General features: G+C 42.3%; 1 protein-coding gene across 4 annotated transcripts; it reads left to right on the top strand.

The window, feature by feature from the left end:
- The first annotated feature begins 767 nt into the window (after window positions 1–767).
- TSN (translin) lies at window positions 768–12989 on the top strand. 4 transcript variants are annotated; one of them, XM_054548820.2, is made up of 6 exons: window positions 768–2352; window positions 2906–2999; window positions 4370–4466; window positions 7069–7184; window positions 8670–8749; window positions 10822–12988. In XM_054548820.2, the coding sequence occupies exons 1-6, from the start codon at window positions 2302–2304 to the stop codon at window positions 11053–11055; spliced, it is 672 nt and encodes a 223-aa protein (XP_054404795.1). In that variant the 5' UTR covers window positions 768–2301; the 3' UTR covers window positions 11056–12988.
- The last annotated feature ends 4783 nt before the right edge of the window (window positions 12990–17772 follow it).

Below are 17772 nucleotides of genomic sequence, written 5' to 3'. Positions count from 1 at the left end.
GTAAAACGGAGAGGTGACGAAAGTTTGTATGAGAACAAATAGGATTCTTTAGGACAGACGAATGGGTTTTGGGAGAACAGGAGATAAGAAAGGGTTTAAAATTTTTTTTGAGACGGAGTCTGTTGCCCAGGCTATAGTGCAGTGGTGTGATCTCGGCTAACTGCAACCTCTGCCTCCCGGGTTCAAGCGATTCTTCTGCCTCAGTCTCCCGAGTTGCCGGGATTACAGGCGCGCGCCACCACGCCCGGCTGATTTTTGTATCTTTAGTAGAGACGGAGTTTCACCATGTTGGTCAGGCTGGTCTCGAACTCCTGACCTCGTGATCTGCCCGCCTCGGCCTCCCAAAGTGCTGGGATTACAGGTGTGAGCCACCGCGCCCGGCCGATAGTTTTTTAAAAATGTAGGTGCTAGTGGTCTTACTGTCTTCTTCGTGGACATGAAATTATTCTCATATAATGAGAATTAAATATGATCCTTCATGCAAAGAATTTAGAATAACGTCAGAAACAAAGCAAGCAATAAATTATCATTTAGTTGATAAGAATCATTCCAATTCATCTGGCGAGTGCAACACACACACACACACTGTATTTGTGTATGGAATAACTGTTCAAGAACACACACACACACAGTATTTGTGTATGAAATAATTCTTCAAGAACAAAGGGGAAACCGTTATAGGGCATGAAAGGGGAAACTGTTATAGGGCATGGAAGGGGAATTAGGGCAAGGTGTGAGTGGTAAGAGAAACATCCCACCGCACACGCTTAAAAAAGCCGTTTAATTTAAAAATAGGTAATACAGCCATACAGAGAAGACATTACAATAAAAGATCTACACAGAAAATTTTCGCTCCCAATCCATTCCCTACTCAGTCCTACATACATTACTTTTATTTTCCTTTTTTTGGAAATGCACTGGCCCCCTACTTTCTCACGAAGGCTGAACTCTCTCTACGTTCTTCTGCACCTGTTTTTTGTGCATACTCTTTCGTTGTGAAATATTTCCCCCCCAACTGTTGTTGTGTATGAAATAAATACACACATATAAGCTAAACAGCCCCGCTTGCCCGCACCACCTACACGCCCGTCCCCGCCCTCCCTCAGGCCCACGTGCTCCGAGGGCCGCCTTCGCAGGTTGTTTCTGGCGATGCCTGTCTGAAGGCCTCACACTGAGGCCCCGCCCACTCTCCCTCTCCTCTGCCCTTTGGACGTGCGCCTCTGTTCCGAACGCGGCGGACGGCGCCTCAGGCAGCGCGGCGGACAGCCCGTCCTCCGGCGCGCCGCGAGCCTCGGAGGACCCCAGCGACGGTCGTGGCGTAAGACCGGGGGTACGCGGCGATAGCGGCGGCCGTTGCGATTGATTGCGCTGGTTGCCTCCGGAGTCCACTTCCTTGGCCGCCCTTGCTACACTGGCTGATTGTTGTGCAGCCGGCGCCATGTCTGTGAGCGAGATCTTCGTGGAGCTGCAGGGCTTTTTGGCTGCCGAGCAGGACATCCGAGAGGCGAGCCCCCTCCCTTCCCCATTCCCTTTGCCTTTCCATGTCTAGTTGGGCCACTTCGCCCGGCCCTCCTCTGCCGCTCAGTCTCGGGCGGTGGGGACGCCTCCGAGGGTGGGTTGCTTCCCCTCTAGCTTTAGGTTAGGCACTCCCCGCCCCCGCCCCAAATTTTGCTGCTCTGTCCTGATTCCCCGTGTTCGAGTCTCAGCTTCTCAGCATCACTTGCCTCGTTTGTGTCAGTTTTCTTTCTTTTCAGCACTTGTTTATATCGAAGGCTCGATTAGCACCTGGTCTTCAGCGAATGAGCGTTTCGTGTATTTTTGTTGCTGTCTTAAAAGCACATGTGATCTCCTGCTTAAAACTCTCCTATGGTTTCCTATCCCACACAGGATGAAAAATCAGACTCTACTGTGGGTCACATGGTCTCTCTTCAATCTCGTTTATGCTCTCTGTCTTTGTGTATGATGTTCACTTTACCTCTTCTAGTGCCCCAAATAGCTTCCTGCCTGTTTGCTTTTCCTGGAATTTGCTTCTTTCCCGTTCTTTTCCTGATTGTCTCGTATTTATCTTATTGACGTCACAGTCTAAGCGATCTATTTCCTGTTATGTTTTCTAGTAGCGCATTAACTTTTTTTATGTGTGTAATATTGATTATTTAAAAAAAATCTTCTCCCCCATTGTATGTTAAACCGCCAGAGGGAAGGGATTGTGTGCTTAGTTCCCCAGTATTTACACAGTGCCTCGCGCATAAGTATGCTCAGTGAATATTTTAAAAATGAATTAGAGGTGGGGAGCGGCGCCTCATGCCTGTAATTCCAGCATTTTGGGAGGCCGGGGCGGCCAGATCACCTGAGGTAAGGAGTTTGAGACCAGCCTGGCCAACTTGGGGAAACCCTGTCTCTACTAAAAATATAAAAGAAAGTTAACTGGGCATGGTTGCGCACGCCTGTAATCCCAGCTACTCGAGAGGCTGAAGCAGGAGAATGGCGTGAACCCGGGAGGCGGAGGTTGCGGTGAGCCGAGATCGCGCCATTGCACTCCAGCCTGGGTGACAGAGCGAGACTCCGTCTCAAAAAAAAAAAAGAAAAAAGAAAAAAAAAGAATTAGAAATACCCGACTTTTGTATTGCATTTAACTCTTCATCTTGCAAGTTGCGTTCACACACGTCATCCATTATAATGTCCTAATTGAATACTTGGGGTGAATGGGTGGCTATTATCTTTTAAAGGGTATCTGAGGTATCTAAGGCTTTTTAGTGACTTTTTGAAGTCTTACAGAGGAAATAAGTGGAAAAGTCAGGATTCAAACTTGGTTATGATAGATCACATAAGCTATCTAATGTGTTTGGTGTGAGTGTATGACAATAATTCTGTTAAGTATCTGATTTTTATTTTTAATTCTCTCTAGGAAATCAGAAAAGTTGTACAGAGTTTAGAACAAACAGCTCGAGAGATTTTAACTCTACTGCAAGGGGTCCATCAGGGTGCTGGGTTTCAGGACAGTAAGTTCTTTGTTTTGTATCCAATTATCAGTCTCTTATTTAGAGGGAGAGTTTCTATCCAGAAGACATTTTATAATGAAAAATGGCTATCGTGCTTTATGGTGAGTAAAAATTGAAGAAGTAGGTGATTTGATAATTTTGGTTGATTTTTCTTCCACTTCCACACAGTATGGTTTAAACAGAGATGTTTTCTATTGTGAGGGCATTCTACTGATGATAATTACAATTGCTTAACCCATTTCCTGTAAAGTGCAGCTCTCTGCCAGCACAGTATTCTCAGGGTAAGCGGGAAAAGGGTTTGTTATTATTTTTTTAATTTTTTTTTTTTCTGAGACGGAGTTTCGCTCTTGTTGCCCAGGCTGGAGTGCAGTGGCGCCATCTCAGCTCACTGCAACCTCCGCCTCCTGGGTTCAAGCAATTCTCCTGCCTCAGCCTCCTGAGTAGCTGGTGTTACAGGTGCCCGCCATCACGCCCAGCTACTTGTTTTTTTTTTTTTTTTTTTGTATTTTTATTAGAGATGGGGTTTCACTTTGTTGGCCAGGCTGAGCTTGCACTCCTGACCTCAGATGATCCGCCTGGCTGGGCCTCCCAAACTGCTGGGATTACAGGCGTGAGCCACCGCACCTGGCCCAAGGGTTTGTAACTGTTTTGTGTTATCTAGCGACTTTTATTTGGCCCTTTGTGTGTGTGTGTATGTGTGTATGTGTGTGTATGCACCTGTGTGTATTTGAATCCAGCCTTTCAGTGATTGAATACCTTTTAATATGAGATTAAAAGGTATAAAATGTTTTCAAATTAATGTGTTTATAATCAGCCTCTTGAATGAAAATAAAATATGTCAAGTTTAGACATGGAACCTTCATTGTAAGGTATTGCCAGCACAGCTAAAGGAGCTATATTTTCAGATACAAGAATGATACAATAATGCATTTACACGTGCCAGAGGCAAGTGATTTTTCTTAATGATACGGAGTTGGTCATCCTGATTGTTAATACTTGGTAAAGGCTTTTTTCTGCCAAATATGGGAGGAAGAAGCAATGCAATTTTAGGCATCCTCTGAGGAGTGAACAGGAATAGCAGCTGGTGTGCAGCTCCTTAAGGATGACGTTATTTATGACAACCAAACCAATTACCAGTGTGTCTCCTAATATATTCCGTTTTAGCAAGTTGTTTATTTTTCAGTATAGCTAATTAGTAGGGAAACTGGGGATGATATTTTGAAAGCCAGGTTCAAAAGCACAGATGTGTACATTAGATGTGAGGTTTTTTTGTTGATTAATTTCCAGATAGATTACTTAGATTATTAAGCAAGAACTGTATTTGAAATTTGGTAAATTTTTCATTACATTTGGTTATCTTTTGTGACTAGTTCCAAAGAGGTGTTTGAAAGCTCGAGAACATTTTGGTACAGTAAAAACACATCTAACATCTTTGAAGACCAAATTTCCTGCTGAACAGTATTACAGGTTTGTAAGAAAAATAGCATTATTTTATAATGTTAGGTAAAAAAAAAAGGAGAAAAATTATGTGTACCAAATGATTGCTTACAACTAGGCAAACATCCTGTGTAGAAGTAACAAAAAGAGAAAAAACCGAACTAATAATGGTTATGACAAAAATTGGTGATTTTATTTTTTTCTTCTTTTTACTTTCTAAATCTTAAGGAACATGTATTACTTTTGCAGTGAAAAAGCAATTAAAAAGAAAATGTGGTATGAGGGTCAAAAGTGAGAATATCTTTTTGCTATATACAAGTTTCTTGTGAAATTGGATGAACTATAGTTAGTGAAATAATGAGATTAGGTGGCAGTATATATATGGAGTCGAGTTTTACTTTGAAGTTGAATTTCACTGCAAAGTGATGTAATTAGCTAATATTTTATGCCATGTCTTCTTATTAAAATCAACACTGTTGATTTAAGATACACCATTGTTTTATGTACCAGTAGGGAAGGAAAATTTTGCCAGTCATAAATGTGAAACATGGGCCAGGCGTGGTGGCTCACGCCTGTAATCCTAGCACTTTGGGAGGCCAAGGCGGGCAGATCACCTGAGGTCAGGAGTTTGAGACAGCCTGGCCAGCATGGCGAAACCCCGTCTCTACTAAAAATATGAAAATTAGCCAGGTGGTGGCTTATGCCTGTAACCCCAGCCACTTCAGAGGCTGAGGCAGGAGAATCGCTTGAACCAGGCAGGCGGAGTTTGCAGTGAGCCAAGATGGCGCCATTGCACTCCAGCCTGGGCAACAGAGTGAGACTCCATCTAAAAAAAAAAAAAAAAACTTGTGAAACATGGATTGTGAAATGTCTCCTGGTTTCATAGGTGTTAAACTGGGAAAAACTGCATCTGAATCAAGACTTTCTACTTATTTTAATTTTCTTACTGAAAAAGATGTTCTTTTAAGACGTATATATCAACAGTAAATAGGATGAGTATTTTCAGGGGTGGATAGTATAACCTTATGAGAATATTCTTTTAAGGCAGAGGTTGACAAACCACTAGTGGCTGCTGCCTCTGGGAGCTAAGAATTGCTTTTGTTTTTTCAAGAGTTGTTAAAAAAAAGAAAATCCCAGATAAGAATATGTAACAGTGAAAGTGTCCCACAAAGCCTAAAATATTTACTACTTGGCCCTTTACAGAAAAGATTTGCTGATCCTTGCTGTAAGGCAGGGGTTCCCAACCCCCAGGCCGTGGACTGGTACTGGTCTGTGGCCTGTTAGGAACTGGGATGCACAGAAGGAGGCGAGCGGTAGGTGAGCGAGTGAAGCTTCATCTGTATTTACAGCCGCTCCCCATCACTTGCAATACTGCCTGAGCTCCACCTCCTGTCAGATTGGTGGCAGCATTCGATTCTCATAGTAGTGTGAACCCTATTGTGGACTGTGCATGCGGGAGATCTAGGTTGCGTGCTCCTTATGAGAATCTAATACTTGATGATCTGAAGTGGAACAATTTCATCCTGAAACCATCCGCCCCCCTTCTGTGGAAAAATTGTCTTCCACGAAACTGGTCCCTGGTGCTGAAAAGGTCAAGGACCGCTGTTGTAATAGCTGAAGCACAGAGAGAGGTAGGACAGTAGAATAGGTGGGGTCTTTAGAGACCATCTTCTCTGGAGGTCACACACAGGCTGCCCTCTGGCTGGATTTGGCCTTCAGAAGGGTTTGTGTGACCTGCATTATGTTGAGACCTTTTTTTGAATGTGTTGCCACATTTGAAAATCAGGAGGCATGGTGTAAATATCCACAGGTTGTAAAATTTCCTTTTTTCAGGCTTCTAGCTCAGTATTCTAAGTGCATTTGTTTAGTGATTGCAAATGGTAATTTTGTGAATCAGAATTTTCTTGGTATTCTGCACTCAAATCAATGTAGGAATACGTTGAGGATGATACATAATTGCAGTTGTCTTCAATCATCAGTTGCAAATTTTTATTTTTTTCAGAGCAGTATCATTGTTCTTACTGATTAAATTTAGAAAGCACAATTGCTCTTGTCATCTGTAATCTTCAGTTTTCTTCTTTCTGTCTTTTTTTTTTTTTTTTTTTTTTTGAGACGGAGTGTCACTCTGTTGCTCAGGGTGGAGTGCAGTGGTGTGATGTTGCTCACTGCAACCTCTGCCTCCCGGGTTCAAGCAATTCTCCTGCCTCAGCCTCCCGAGTAGCTGGGACTATGGGTGCCCACCACCATGCCTGGCTAATTTTTATATTTTTAGTAGAGAGGGGATTTTGCCATGTTGGCCAGGCTGGTCTTGAATTCGTTACCTCAGGTGATCAACCTGCCTCTGCTTCTCAAAGTGCTGGGATTACAGGTGTGAGCCATTGCACCTGGCATAAATTTTCATACTCATCAAAATTAGACCATGTTTCTCACTGATTAAACTTAAATAATTGTTATAAATTTGAACTTGTAAAATTAATGCTAAATGTCATATTTCTCTTTATATATTGGGGGTTTGTGTAAGATTTTATTTGAAAAATGATCGCATTTCCAAACCGTTTGAACATGGCTGTATTAAACCCATCTTTCTGAAGGTCCCTAACCTTGGAGGCTAAATGTGCTTATTTTCATGCAGATTTCATGAGCACTGGAGGTTTGTGTTGCAGCGCTTGGTCTTCTTGGCAGCATTTGTTGTGTATTTGGAAACAGAAACACTAGTGACTCGAGAAGCAGTTACAGAAATTCTTGGCAGTAAGTGTCTTTATTAGTGGGATCTGCAGAATCAGGCATGGTTGCTTAGTTTTTGGTGGAAAGGGTGGTTGTACTTTGTTTATTAAAACAAACAAGAATTAACTAAAAACCACTTATAGTTGTAGCTTGGTATCCGAGGATGATGCTTCCAGAGCTCTCCCAATACTCAAATCTGAGGATGTTCAAGTCCCTTATATAACTGGTGTAGTATTTGCATATAACCTATACACATCCTCCCACATACTTTAAATCATCTCTAGATTTCTTAAAATATCTAATACAGTATAAGTGCTATGTAAATATTTTTTTTTTTTTTGAGACAGAGTCTCACTCTGTCGCCCAGGCTGGAGTGCAGTGGCGTAATGTCCACTCACTGCAACCTCCACCTCCCAGGTTCAAGTGATTCTCCTGCCTCAGCCTCCCGAGTAGCTGGGATTACAGGTGCCTGCCACTGCGCCAAGCTAATTTTTTGTATATATATATTTTTTCCGAAATGGAGTTTTGCTCTTGTTGCCCAGGCTGTAGTGCAATGATGCAATCTCAGCTCATCACAACCTCCACCTCCTGGGTGCAAGCATTTCTCCTACCTCAGCCTCCTGAGTAGCTGGAATTACAGGCATGCACTACCACACCTGGCTAATTTTATATTTTTAGTAGAGATGAGGTTTCTCCATGTTGGTCAGGCTGGTCTTGAACTCCTGACCTCAGGTGATCTGCCCGCCTCAGCCTCCCAAAGTGCTGGGATTACAGGCGTGAGCGACCGCACCCAGCCAATTTTTTGTATTTTTTTAGTAGAAACAGGGTTTCACCATGTTGGCCAGGCTGGTCTTGAACTCCTGACCTCGTGATTTGCCCGCCTTGGCCTCCCAAAGTGCTGGGATTACAGGCATGAGCCACCGCGCCTGGCCTTTTCCCAAATATTTTCTATCCACAGTTGGTTAGCACAGAGGGCCGACTCTACTTGGAAATGCAAAAGCTAAAAATAACAATGGCAAACACATTTGCACTTGCTTTAGTTTTTAAAATTGAATTTTTTAGAATTTCAAGCCTACAGAAAAATTGAAAGAATAGTACAATGAATACCTGTTTACATGCCACTTAGATTGACCACTTGTTAACATTTTGCTACATCTGCTTAATCTTCTCATTTTGTGTGTGTCTTTGTCAGCCATTTGAAAGTTGCAAATATCGTAACTCCTTTCTTAAATGCTTTATCATGTGCTTTCTAACAAGAAGTATATTCTGTGACACAACTAGATACCGTTTTTGATAGTATTTTTGAGGGAAGACTGAATTGAATTTTGCTTAAGAACTCAAAAAATCCATAGTGAGGTCTAGTTGCCAAGGTTGTGAATATATTAAAAAGCCAGTTTTTAAAAGATTCATCCTTTCTTTACTTACTTTGGGAGAAATTATGTGTATATTTTTATATTCTGAGGCTTAACTTGCATTCACAGCATGACTTTATTTTCATGTGTTTTTTAGTTGAGCCAGATCGGGAGAAAGGATTTCATCTGGATGTAGAAGATTATCTCTCAGGAGTTCTAATTCTTGCCAGTGAACTGGTAAGCTCAGTAACTTGCTGGTTGCTTTTTTGATCTTTCTGCTTCACTGTCAGTTTTTTTTTTTTTTTTTTGAGACAGAGTCTTGCTCTGTCGCCCAGGCTGGAGTGCAGTGGCGCAATCTCATCTCACTGCAAGCTCCGCCTCCCGAGTTCGTGCAGTTCTCCTGCCTCAGCCTCCCGAGTAGCTGGGACTACAGGTGCCTGCCACCACGCCCGGCTAATTTTTTTTTGTATTTTTAGTAGAGACGGGGTTTCACCGTGTTAGCCAGGATGGTCTCGATCTCCTGACCTCGTGATCTGCCCACCTCGGCCTCCCAAAGTGCTGGGATTATAGGCGTGAGCCACTGTGCCTGGCCCACTGTCTGTTTTTAAAATGGGTACCAAAATTCAGAATGTCTTAATTCTTTTCTAAGCCATCTCTCAGTCACCAGGTAGTCACTGACTGGCACTGTATGTGTTATAGTTTACTAGGCATCAGAGAAAAGCCAGATCAAATGATGAGTGCATACTTACTGAGTTAAGAATTTTTAACAGATGATAAGACCTCTTCCTTTTAGGGTAGTGGCAAAACATTTATTCCTGGTAACTGTTAATCCATGTAATTGTTTTGGACACTCTTTTGTCTATATAACTAAGTTATTCTTATCCTTTATTCCTTTAATCAGTATCTAGGGAAATTGCCCTGTAAAAGTCTAAAGAAAAAAAAAGCTGTCAGTAGCAAAATTGAGTAGTTGTGATAGAGACTGTGCCAGTCTGCAGAGGTGAAAATATTTACTATCTGGCTCATTAAGAAAAAGTTTGCTTGTCCTTGCTCCAGAGGAAAGCAGTCCAGGGCTGGTCTGATGATTCCTTGATCTTTGGCCCTAGGTTCTTCTAGCTTCAGCTTCTTTCTTATGTTCCAGAACTGTTGCTCTAGTCACATCTTCACTCTAGCCAGCAGTAGGAGGAAATAGGGAAAACAGTATGCCCTCCCGCTTTAAGGACATTTCTTTGAAGTTGTACACACAACTTCTGTTAACATTCTGGTGCCTTGCCTGCAGGGAGGCAGAAATGGAGTCTATTGGAGTGGGTATGTGTGCATTGAAAACCTGAGGAAGATGGTGAGAATGGATGATGGGGTCCACTTGCAGGCTGTACCACTTGTCTGGCTTGTTGGAGACACCTGACCAGTAAACAGGAAGCATCTTGTTAGTATTAGTTGTTAAGTGTAAGGTGTCTTTAGGACCATACATGTTGGGGCCGGGTGCAGTGGCTTACGCTTGTAATCCTGGCAGTTTTGGAGGCCAAGGTGGGAGGATCCCTTGAGGCCAGGAGTTCCACACCAGCCTAAGCAACAAAGCAAGACCCCTTCTCTATATTAAAAACAAACAAACAAACAAACAAAAAACCTGTATGTGAGACCAAAAAACCCGTATGTTGGGAATGCACTAAAGGGGTGGTAAGTCTGGAAAAGTGGAGAGGATTTTACAGAAAGGGGAATCTTTTTTATTTTAATATATTTTTTAAAGCCGGTCAAATGGAGCAGTGGGGGGTTGTATACTGACACTGAGAAGGGGAGTCTTGAGTTGGGTCTTGAAATCAATCTTAGTTCTCTTTCAAGACAGGGTTACACTCACATAATTTTAGTTTCTTATCCCAAGTCTGCCTTACTTGATTCTAGGTGACTGGAGTTGCAGCTTAGTAGGTGGGCTCTAGAAATGTGATCATTTGGCCGAGGTTGGAAGAGGTAGTGGAGCTGCTGTGATTACTTTGTCGTTTATTTCTTCGATATGATAGCAGATGAGCTGTAAAGATGTTTGTGTAATGTAACACTTTATTATGCAATAGCCAGTTTAAGAAATTAGAGAAATTTTAGATGTTAGTAATATTAAATTTTACTTGGCAGAAATGGTCTCATTTTCAGTGGGATTCTTTTCAGAGAAGCTCCTGTCTTGTCTGTACTTGCGTGTACCCTGAGATAGAACATCAGCGTAGCTGTCTAGGCTTGCGGTTCTTCTGGTTGTGATTCAGAGGAAGATGTGCTGAGGAGGAGCCATGTTGTAACAAGCCCCTGTTTTCTCTTTCCTGGTACAGTCGAGGCTGTCTGTCAACAGCGTGACTGCTGGAGACTACTCCCGACCCCTCCACATCTCCACCTTCATCAATGAGCTGGATTCTGGTTTCCGCCTTCTCAACCTGAAAAATGACTCCCTGAGGAAGCGCTACGACGGATTGAAGTATGACGTGAAGAAAGTAGAGGAGGTGGTCTATGATCTCTCCATCCGGGGCTTCAATAAGGAGACGGCAGCAGCTTGTGTTGAAAAATAGGAGGCTCTCCTTGCTCCTGGCCTTGCTGACCTCAGCGATTGCCAGGAAGGGGTGAGCACAGAGTGCCTCTTACGGTAGTTAGGATGCCCAGTTGCTAAACACTGCGCTTTATTTTCTTAACCAGTTGTGGTGTGAGTATCAGAATTGAAACACTTTTTTGGGGGTAAAAAATATAGCCTTTACATGGACAGAATTTTCTTTGTTGTTTCAGTGAATTTGCCTGTAATTCAGTGTATTTCAGTTCCGTCAGAAAGTGTAAATGTTAGTTTCTTGGTAAAGTCCTTTTCTTGCTTACCTTGACTGTTGATGTACTGATTGAGAAGTTCATTGTCTCGTTTGTGATTCTTCCAGATGTGATGCTTGATATTTTCTATATGCGAGTTAGCCATCCACACCCAGGCATAGCGTGGATACAGTATAAAAATAGATAATTAAAAAGATGGTTGCCAAGCAAGGAAAACTTATTTTATATTTTCCCTTCCTTATTTTAAGCATTGTGAGTAAATCAGATGTTGAATTCTTTTGCCAAGGGAATTATAGCCCCAGGTTCTCTCTCACTGCCATCAAACTATAAAAGATTAAACTGCAAAGTCAAGCTCAACAGATTATTTTGGAAAGTTTTTGTATTAAGGGATTTAGTAACATCATTTGGTTTTCCACCAGGCAGGGAGTAGGGCTTAGTGTTTTAAAACACCTCTGCTTTCTGATGTTGCCTTAATATTCTGCTATTGCAGCAATTAAAAATTGTCTTCATGTACATTTGGAACTAACACGTGATGTGATATATTCCTAAACTATGAAACCTTTTTCCTAGTAGTCAGCTAGATCGTTTGTTCTGGGAGTATAAAGCCACCCACGTAAGTTAATAAGCAAAATCCTGACTGTTATGTTGTTAGAGAAAAATGCTTTGCTTTGTCTGGAAGAAAGATAAAATAGTGAATTATAAATAAGTCAGGCCGGGCGTGGTGGCTCACACCTGTAATCCCAGCACACTGGGAGGCCGAGGCAGGGGGATTGCTTGAGCTCAGGAGTTCGAGACCAGCCTGGGCAACAAAGTGAGACTCCATCTCTATATAAAAATAAAAACCACGAAAGCACACACAAAATAAATCAGTGGGATTTGGTAATGTGTTTTAGCGTAAGAAATTTCAGGTTGTTGGTGACTATCCCAACAGTCATGTTTTAAATGTACAGTTTGGGGCAAGTCATGTAAATACTGTTGGTGGTCTTCCCCCTACGCCCCAATTTTCAGGTAGTACTAAGAGTATGTGCCAGGAAACTCTTGCTATTGAATTGAGATGATTAAAATGGTGACTTAATCCATAGTTATTTTGCACCCACTGAAAGGAAAGTGCTTTCCAGAATACTACGAAGTATCTAAAAGTGTCACCTTTTCTTGCCTGATCAACAATCTGGGCTTCCTGTTTGTACAAGGGGCCATTTGGCATACCTTTCACAGCTTTTATCAGGCCAAGTTAAAGGCTGACTACATTTTTTCATCATGAGAAAAGCAGTTGAAATGAGGCATGAGTTACTGTGCATTGGGATTTTAGAACAATTTTCTTGTGACAGCTCTTTTTGTGAAGTTAGGTTCTTAAAAGTGCCCATGATGGTCACTTAAAATGTGCAGTAATAGCACTGCCAGGATCAAGCATGAAAGGCTTTTAAATTAGATCATCACACATAAGGCAATACGTTTGATAATAGTTTTTTTTTTTTTTAACCTCTTTAAGTATTGATTCTGCTTGAGAATATTGAAGTACTTGCCAGAAGTTGTGGATTTCAGTTTTAACAAATGCTATTAAAGTGGAGAAGCACACTCTGGTCTTGGAATTCCATTTGAGGATTTAGAAGTGTCATGTTTATAACTATTCAGTTGTCTTTGTTGCTGGCTTGTTGTAAAGCAATAAAATTTTTTTTGGTCTTTTTGTAAGTGAGTGTGCTGCTGTAAGAAATCTCCCATGTGCATAACAAATTCTGAATATTTTTTGAGGCTAAAGAAGACCGGGTTGACAAGCAGATACTGCTGTGTAATGGTTACACTAACCAAAAGACACCAGCTGCTCAGAGTTCTGTACTGTAAAGCGCAGATAACATTTGTGTGTTTTACCTTGATTGGGGAATTAAAAGTCATTTAACTGAAGATGTTGAGAAACCTGGGCTCTGGTTTTAGTATACCGGAATTACTTTTTTCCAATTTTAGAAAATCAAGCAGGTTAGAGAAAATAGAGATGAATTAGGGGACACTGTCTTATGGATTCATTTATAAGAAGAGAACCAGCCATATACACTTGGGGAGATTTGCCGCATCTTAAACTTGAATAATAATATGAGTAATGCTTAAGGGAGTTTAATAGAGAAGGAAAGCTTTGGCAGTGTTTTGAGACCTTAAGTGGCTAAACAGATGAGACAAACATGCGGGTTGCTACGGGCATAGTTTCATAATTGTGTACTCGGAAATTAAAGTTTGCTTGTTTCTTGGTCTGGATTAAACTGTTTGTCCTCCTTTTCAGACAGAGCATCACAGTCAGGGCTGACACCAAAATAAGACTTTCCCTGAGCCTGAAATAATTTTTTTTTTTTTTAAGTATCTACTGTAATAAGCATCAAACAAGCAGAAATAAACAATGTCCCTTCCCCTGGACTACAACAACAGCAATAACAAACATTTAAAGGCGGTAAAATTGCCAGGACTGGTGGGTTGGTTGAGTGGGCTGGGTGCGGGTAGTGGGATGAGATGGGACGGGAAGGGAGGAATGTAGCATTGCTGCCAGGTTTCTGGCCAAGGTTTGGTGCCATTCACTGAGGTGAGTGTAGGAAGATCGCATGTCTGGAGCGGGCTGGGCAGCTGATGCATTTGCTTTTGGATGTGTTGGATTTATGACACTGGAGCGGCAGGTGGATAAATCAAAAGTGGGTAAGATCTCCCTGGAGAGCGTGTAGAATGAGAAGAGTCACAAGCTGGGGACAAATTCTTGGTTAACAGCATGGCTTAACAAGGTAGGCAGAGGAAATGGAGTCCATGAGGAAGTGGAGAAATGGTCAGAGAGGCTAACAGAATGGGAAGAGTGGCTTGATTCAGAAGCCAGGGAATAAAGGGTCTTAAGTGTTTGGGTGAGGGATTTAAAATAATCTACAGCCTGGGAGCTCCATGACTAATCTGTCAGGTTAGGCTAGGTTATCCTGTGGGAACACCACCAGATCTCATAGGCAAAGAACAAGGTTTCTCCTTCACATTCCCTCTCCATTGCAGCTTAGCTGGGGATCTGTTCCACGTTGTCCTTATGTAGGGTGACAGAGCAGCCACTAACTGGACCATTGCTAGTTTTAGTGGGAGAGGGAGGAAGCTGTGGAGTGTCTTGCACAAATACATGATCTGGTCACTCTGACAATTATTGTTTTTTTTTTTGGAGATAGTCTGGCTCTGTCACCAGGGCTGGAGTGCATTAGTGCAATCTGGGCTCACTGCAACCTTCACCTCTTGGGCTCAAGCGATCCTCCCACTTCAGCACCTCCTGGGCTCAAGCGATCCTCCCACTTCAGCCTCCCTAGTATCAATAGCTGGGACTACAGGTGCAGGCTACCATGCCTGGCTAATATTTAAAATTTTTTATAGAGACAGGGTTTCACTATGTTGCCCAGGCTGGTCTCAAACTCCTGGGCTCAAGTGATCCTCCCACTTTGGCCTCCCAATGTGTTGGGATTACAGTTGTGAGCCACTACACCCAGCCTCAGTTCATTGTTTAGAGGTAGACATGTGGCCCTGCTAAACCACAAGGGGGTCAGAAAGTAAAATCCTATCTTGTAGGATGAGAGTCAGGATGGATAGACAAAATACTGAAGTTTGGGGGTATGTTTAGTTCAATTTGTTAAATATATAGTTGTAATATTTCCATATACACATGAACACCAATTGGCTTGGGAGGGAGAGAAGATGCCCCAGGACCACTCTCCTGTTTGACAGAGTTCTCTGGTATGTGTGCATTTGTGTTGGATTTGTGTTACGTTTTAAGCCAACATTCAGCGAGCTCTATGTGTTCCATGCGCTGGGCTAAACATTTTGTTTAATTATCTCATTTTGTCCTTATATAAGACAACTATATGAGGTAGCTACTACTACTTTCCCTATTTTAGACTTGGCTTAGAGAGGGCAATTAACTTGCTGTGGGTTCATAGTTATGAAATGAAACAGCTGCTGTTCAGAACCCAGTTATTCTGCCTCGACATTGCAACAGACCATTTCTTCCTGGATGCTCTTGCATGGCATTCTTTCATAGCCTGGCAAGGCAAACATCAGATCCACAAATAGTTAAGAGCACAAAGTGTATGTTTAACTTTGGGCTAAGTGTGGTTTGTCATAAAAATAAGCATGAAAATAAATAGACTTGGTCCTCACCCTCAAGATGTTTAGGTCTAGTTGCAGGGGAGGAAGTGGTGAGAAAAGATACTAAACAGGTAAGAGGTTAAATATTCAACTAATATTTGAGTGCCTACTATGATCTATTTTTAACAGCTTTATTGAAATACATTCACATGTAAAATTGACCCATATCAAGTGTTCGATTCAGTGATTTAATTTACCATGTGGTGGAAGCATCACTATAAATCAGTTTTAGAACTTTTTTTTAATCTCTCCAAAATATCCCTGCTCCTACTGCCAGCCCTAGGTGACACTAATCTAATTTTTATCTCTATAAAGTTGCCTTTTCTGGATATTTCATAGAAATAGACTCCTACAGTATATGATCTCTTACGTCTTTTCGCTTAGCATAATGTTTTAAAGGTTCATAACATATGTTAGTTTGTTCCTTTTTATTGCTAAGTACTATTCCATTGTTTGGATATTCCACATTTTTTGTTTTTTTTTGAGACAGAGTCTTGTTCTGTCACCCAGGCTGGAGTGCAGTGGCTTGATCTCAGCTCTCTGCAATCTCCGCCTCCCGGGTTCAAGCGATTCTCCTGCGTCAGCCTCCTGAATAGCTGGGATTACAGGTGTGTGCCACCATGCCCAGCTAATTTTTGTATTTTTAGTAGAGACAGGGTTTCGCCATCTTGGCCGGGCGGGCTTTGCCATGTTGGCCAGACAAGTTTTGCCATGTTGGCCAGGCTGGTCTTGAACTCTTGACCTCAGGTGATCCTCCTGCCTCGGCCTCCCAAAGTGCTGAGAGTACAGGCATGAGTCCGGCCAGATATTCCACATTGTATCTACACATTCATCACATGATGACACATTGAAGTTTCCATTTTTTTGGCTGTTATGAATAATGCTGCTCTGAACATTAGCATGCAAGTCTGTGTGTGAATGTAAGTTTCTATTTCTTTTGGATAGGTACCTAGGAATCTGTGGTAAAAATGGTAAGTTTATGTTTAGTTTTTTAAGAAACTGCCAATCTGTTTCCAAAGTGGCTGCACTATTTTAAATTCCCACCAGCAATATATGAGGGTTCCCTACTAGGAGTTTAAATTCAAGACAATAACAGACAAGATGTCATAGTCACAGTACTTAATTTCTAAATAACTTGTGAATAATTGCATAGTTTAGGAGCTGTAGTTTGAACTAGGTCATGAAAGAAGTGAGTTTTTTTTTTTTCTTTTTGAGATAGAATGTTACTCCGTTGCCCAGGCTGGAGTGCAGTGGCACAATCTTGGCTCACTGCAACCTCCACCTCCTAGGTTCAAGCAATTCTGCCTCAGCCTCCTGAGTAGCTGGGACTACAGGTATGCGTCACCACACCCAGCTAATTTTTGTATTTTTAGTAGAGACAGAGTTTCACCATGTTGCCCAGGCTGGTCTCGAACTCCTGACCTCAGGTCATCCACCTGCCTTGGCCTCCCTAAGTGCTGGGATTACAGGCATGAGCCACTGCCGAAAGAGGTGAGATTTAGGCAAGCATGGAACTAGGAGAAGGTCATTTTGGTTGGGCAGAATAATTGACACCAATGTGGAAACGTGTCACATTTAATGGGGTTAGGGATGTCACCCATGTGAGTGGAAGAAGAACTCTGGCAAGGTTGGATTGTTAGATTTAGGAAAGGTTGAATTGGGGGGTTAGGAAGTTTGGACTTCGAATGACAGGCATTGGAGGACTGAAGAGTTTTTTTGAGGCGAGGAGGGAGCAGCTTTAGAGTTAGATAGTCCTAGTTTTGAATCCTGCGTCTATCATGTTATCAATGGGGAGAGACCACAGGCAGGGACACCTGGGAGCAAGCTCTTGCTGTCTTTGAGGTAAGGGTCAGATTGGGTAGCTGGTGATAGGCATGACTGGGTAAGGGCAGATGGAGTGCACTGCAGAGAGAGAACTGGCCAAACTTGCTGACTGATGGAGTTGGGGTAGACAGAGAAGTTGGGGTAGCTGAGAGAAGTGAAAAGCTGCCTGAGCTTCTGAAAGAATATCCATGGGAAAAGTGGAGCTATTTTCTGGGGGAAGAGGAGAAGATGAGAAGTTCAATTTTGCAAGTGTTGAGTTTACTGTGCTAGATGTTGCATGGCTGGCTGTACTTTTTGGACTAGAATTTTGGGTGCCTGAGGCTGGAGGTGAGGGAGTCCTTTAGATATAGAGTAGATCTTGGAACTGTGACTGTGATGAAGAGGGAGCCCAGGGACATGATTGAAGACACCAAGAAGATGGGAGGAGCCAGAGGCCTGTGTCCAGGTCTGCCCAAGCAGGAGCTGGGGCCGTTATGTGACAGATGCACTGTGCTTTCTCTCCTACTGCA

Source organism: Pongo abelii, chromosome 11, assembly GCF_028885655.2.
Source record: "Pongo abelii isolate AG06213 chromosome 11, NHGRI_mPonAbe1-v2.0_pri, whole genome shotgun sequence".
NCBI classification, from domain to species: Eukaryota; Metazoa; Chordata; class Mammalia; order Primates; family Hominidae; genus Pongo; species Pongo abelii.
Note: the sequence above shows the minus strand (reverse complement) of the source record. Positions and strands in the feature narration are given on the sequence as shown.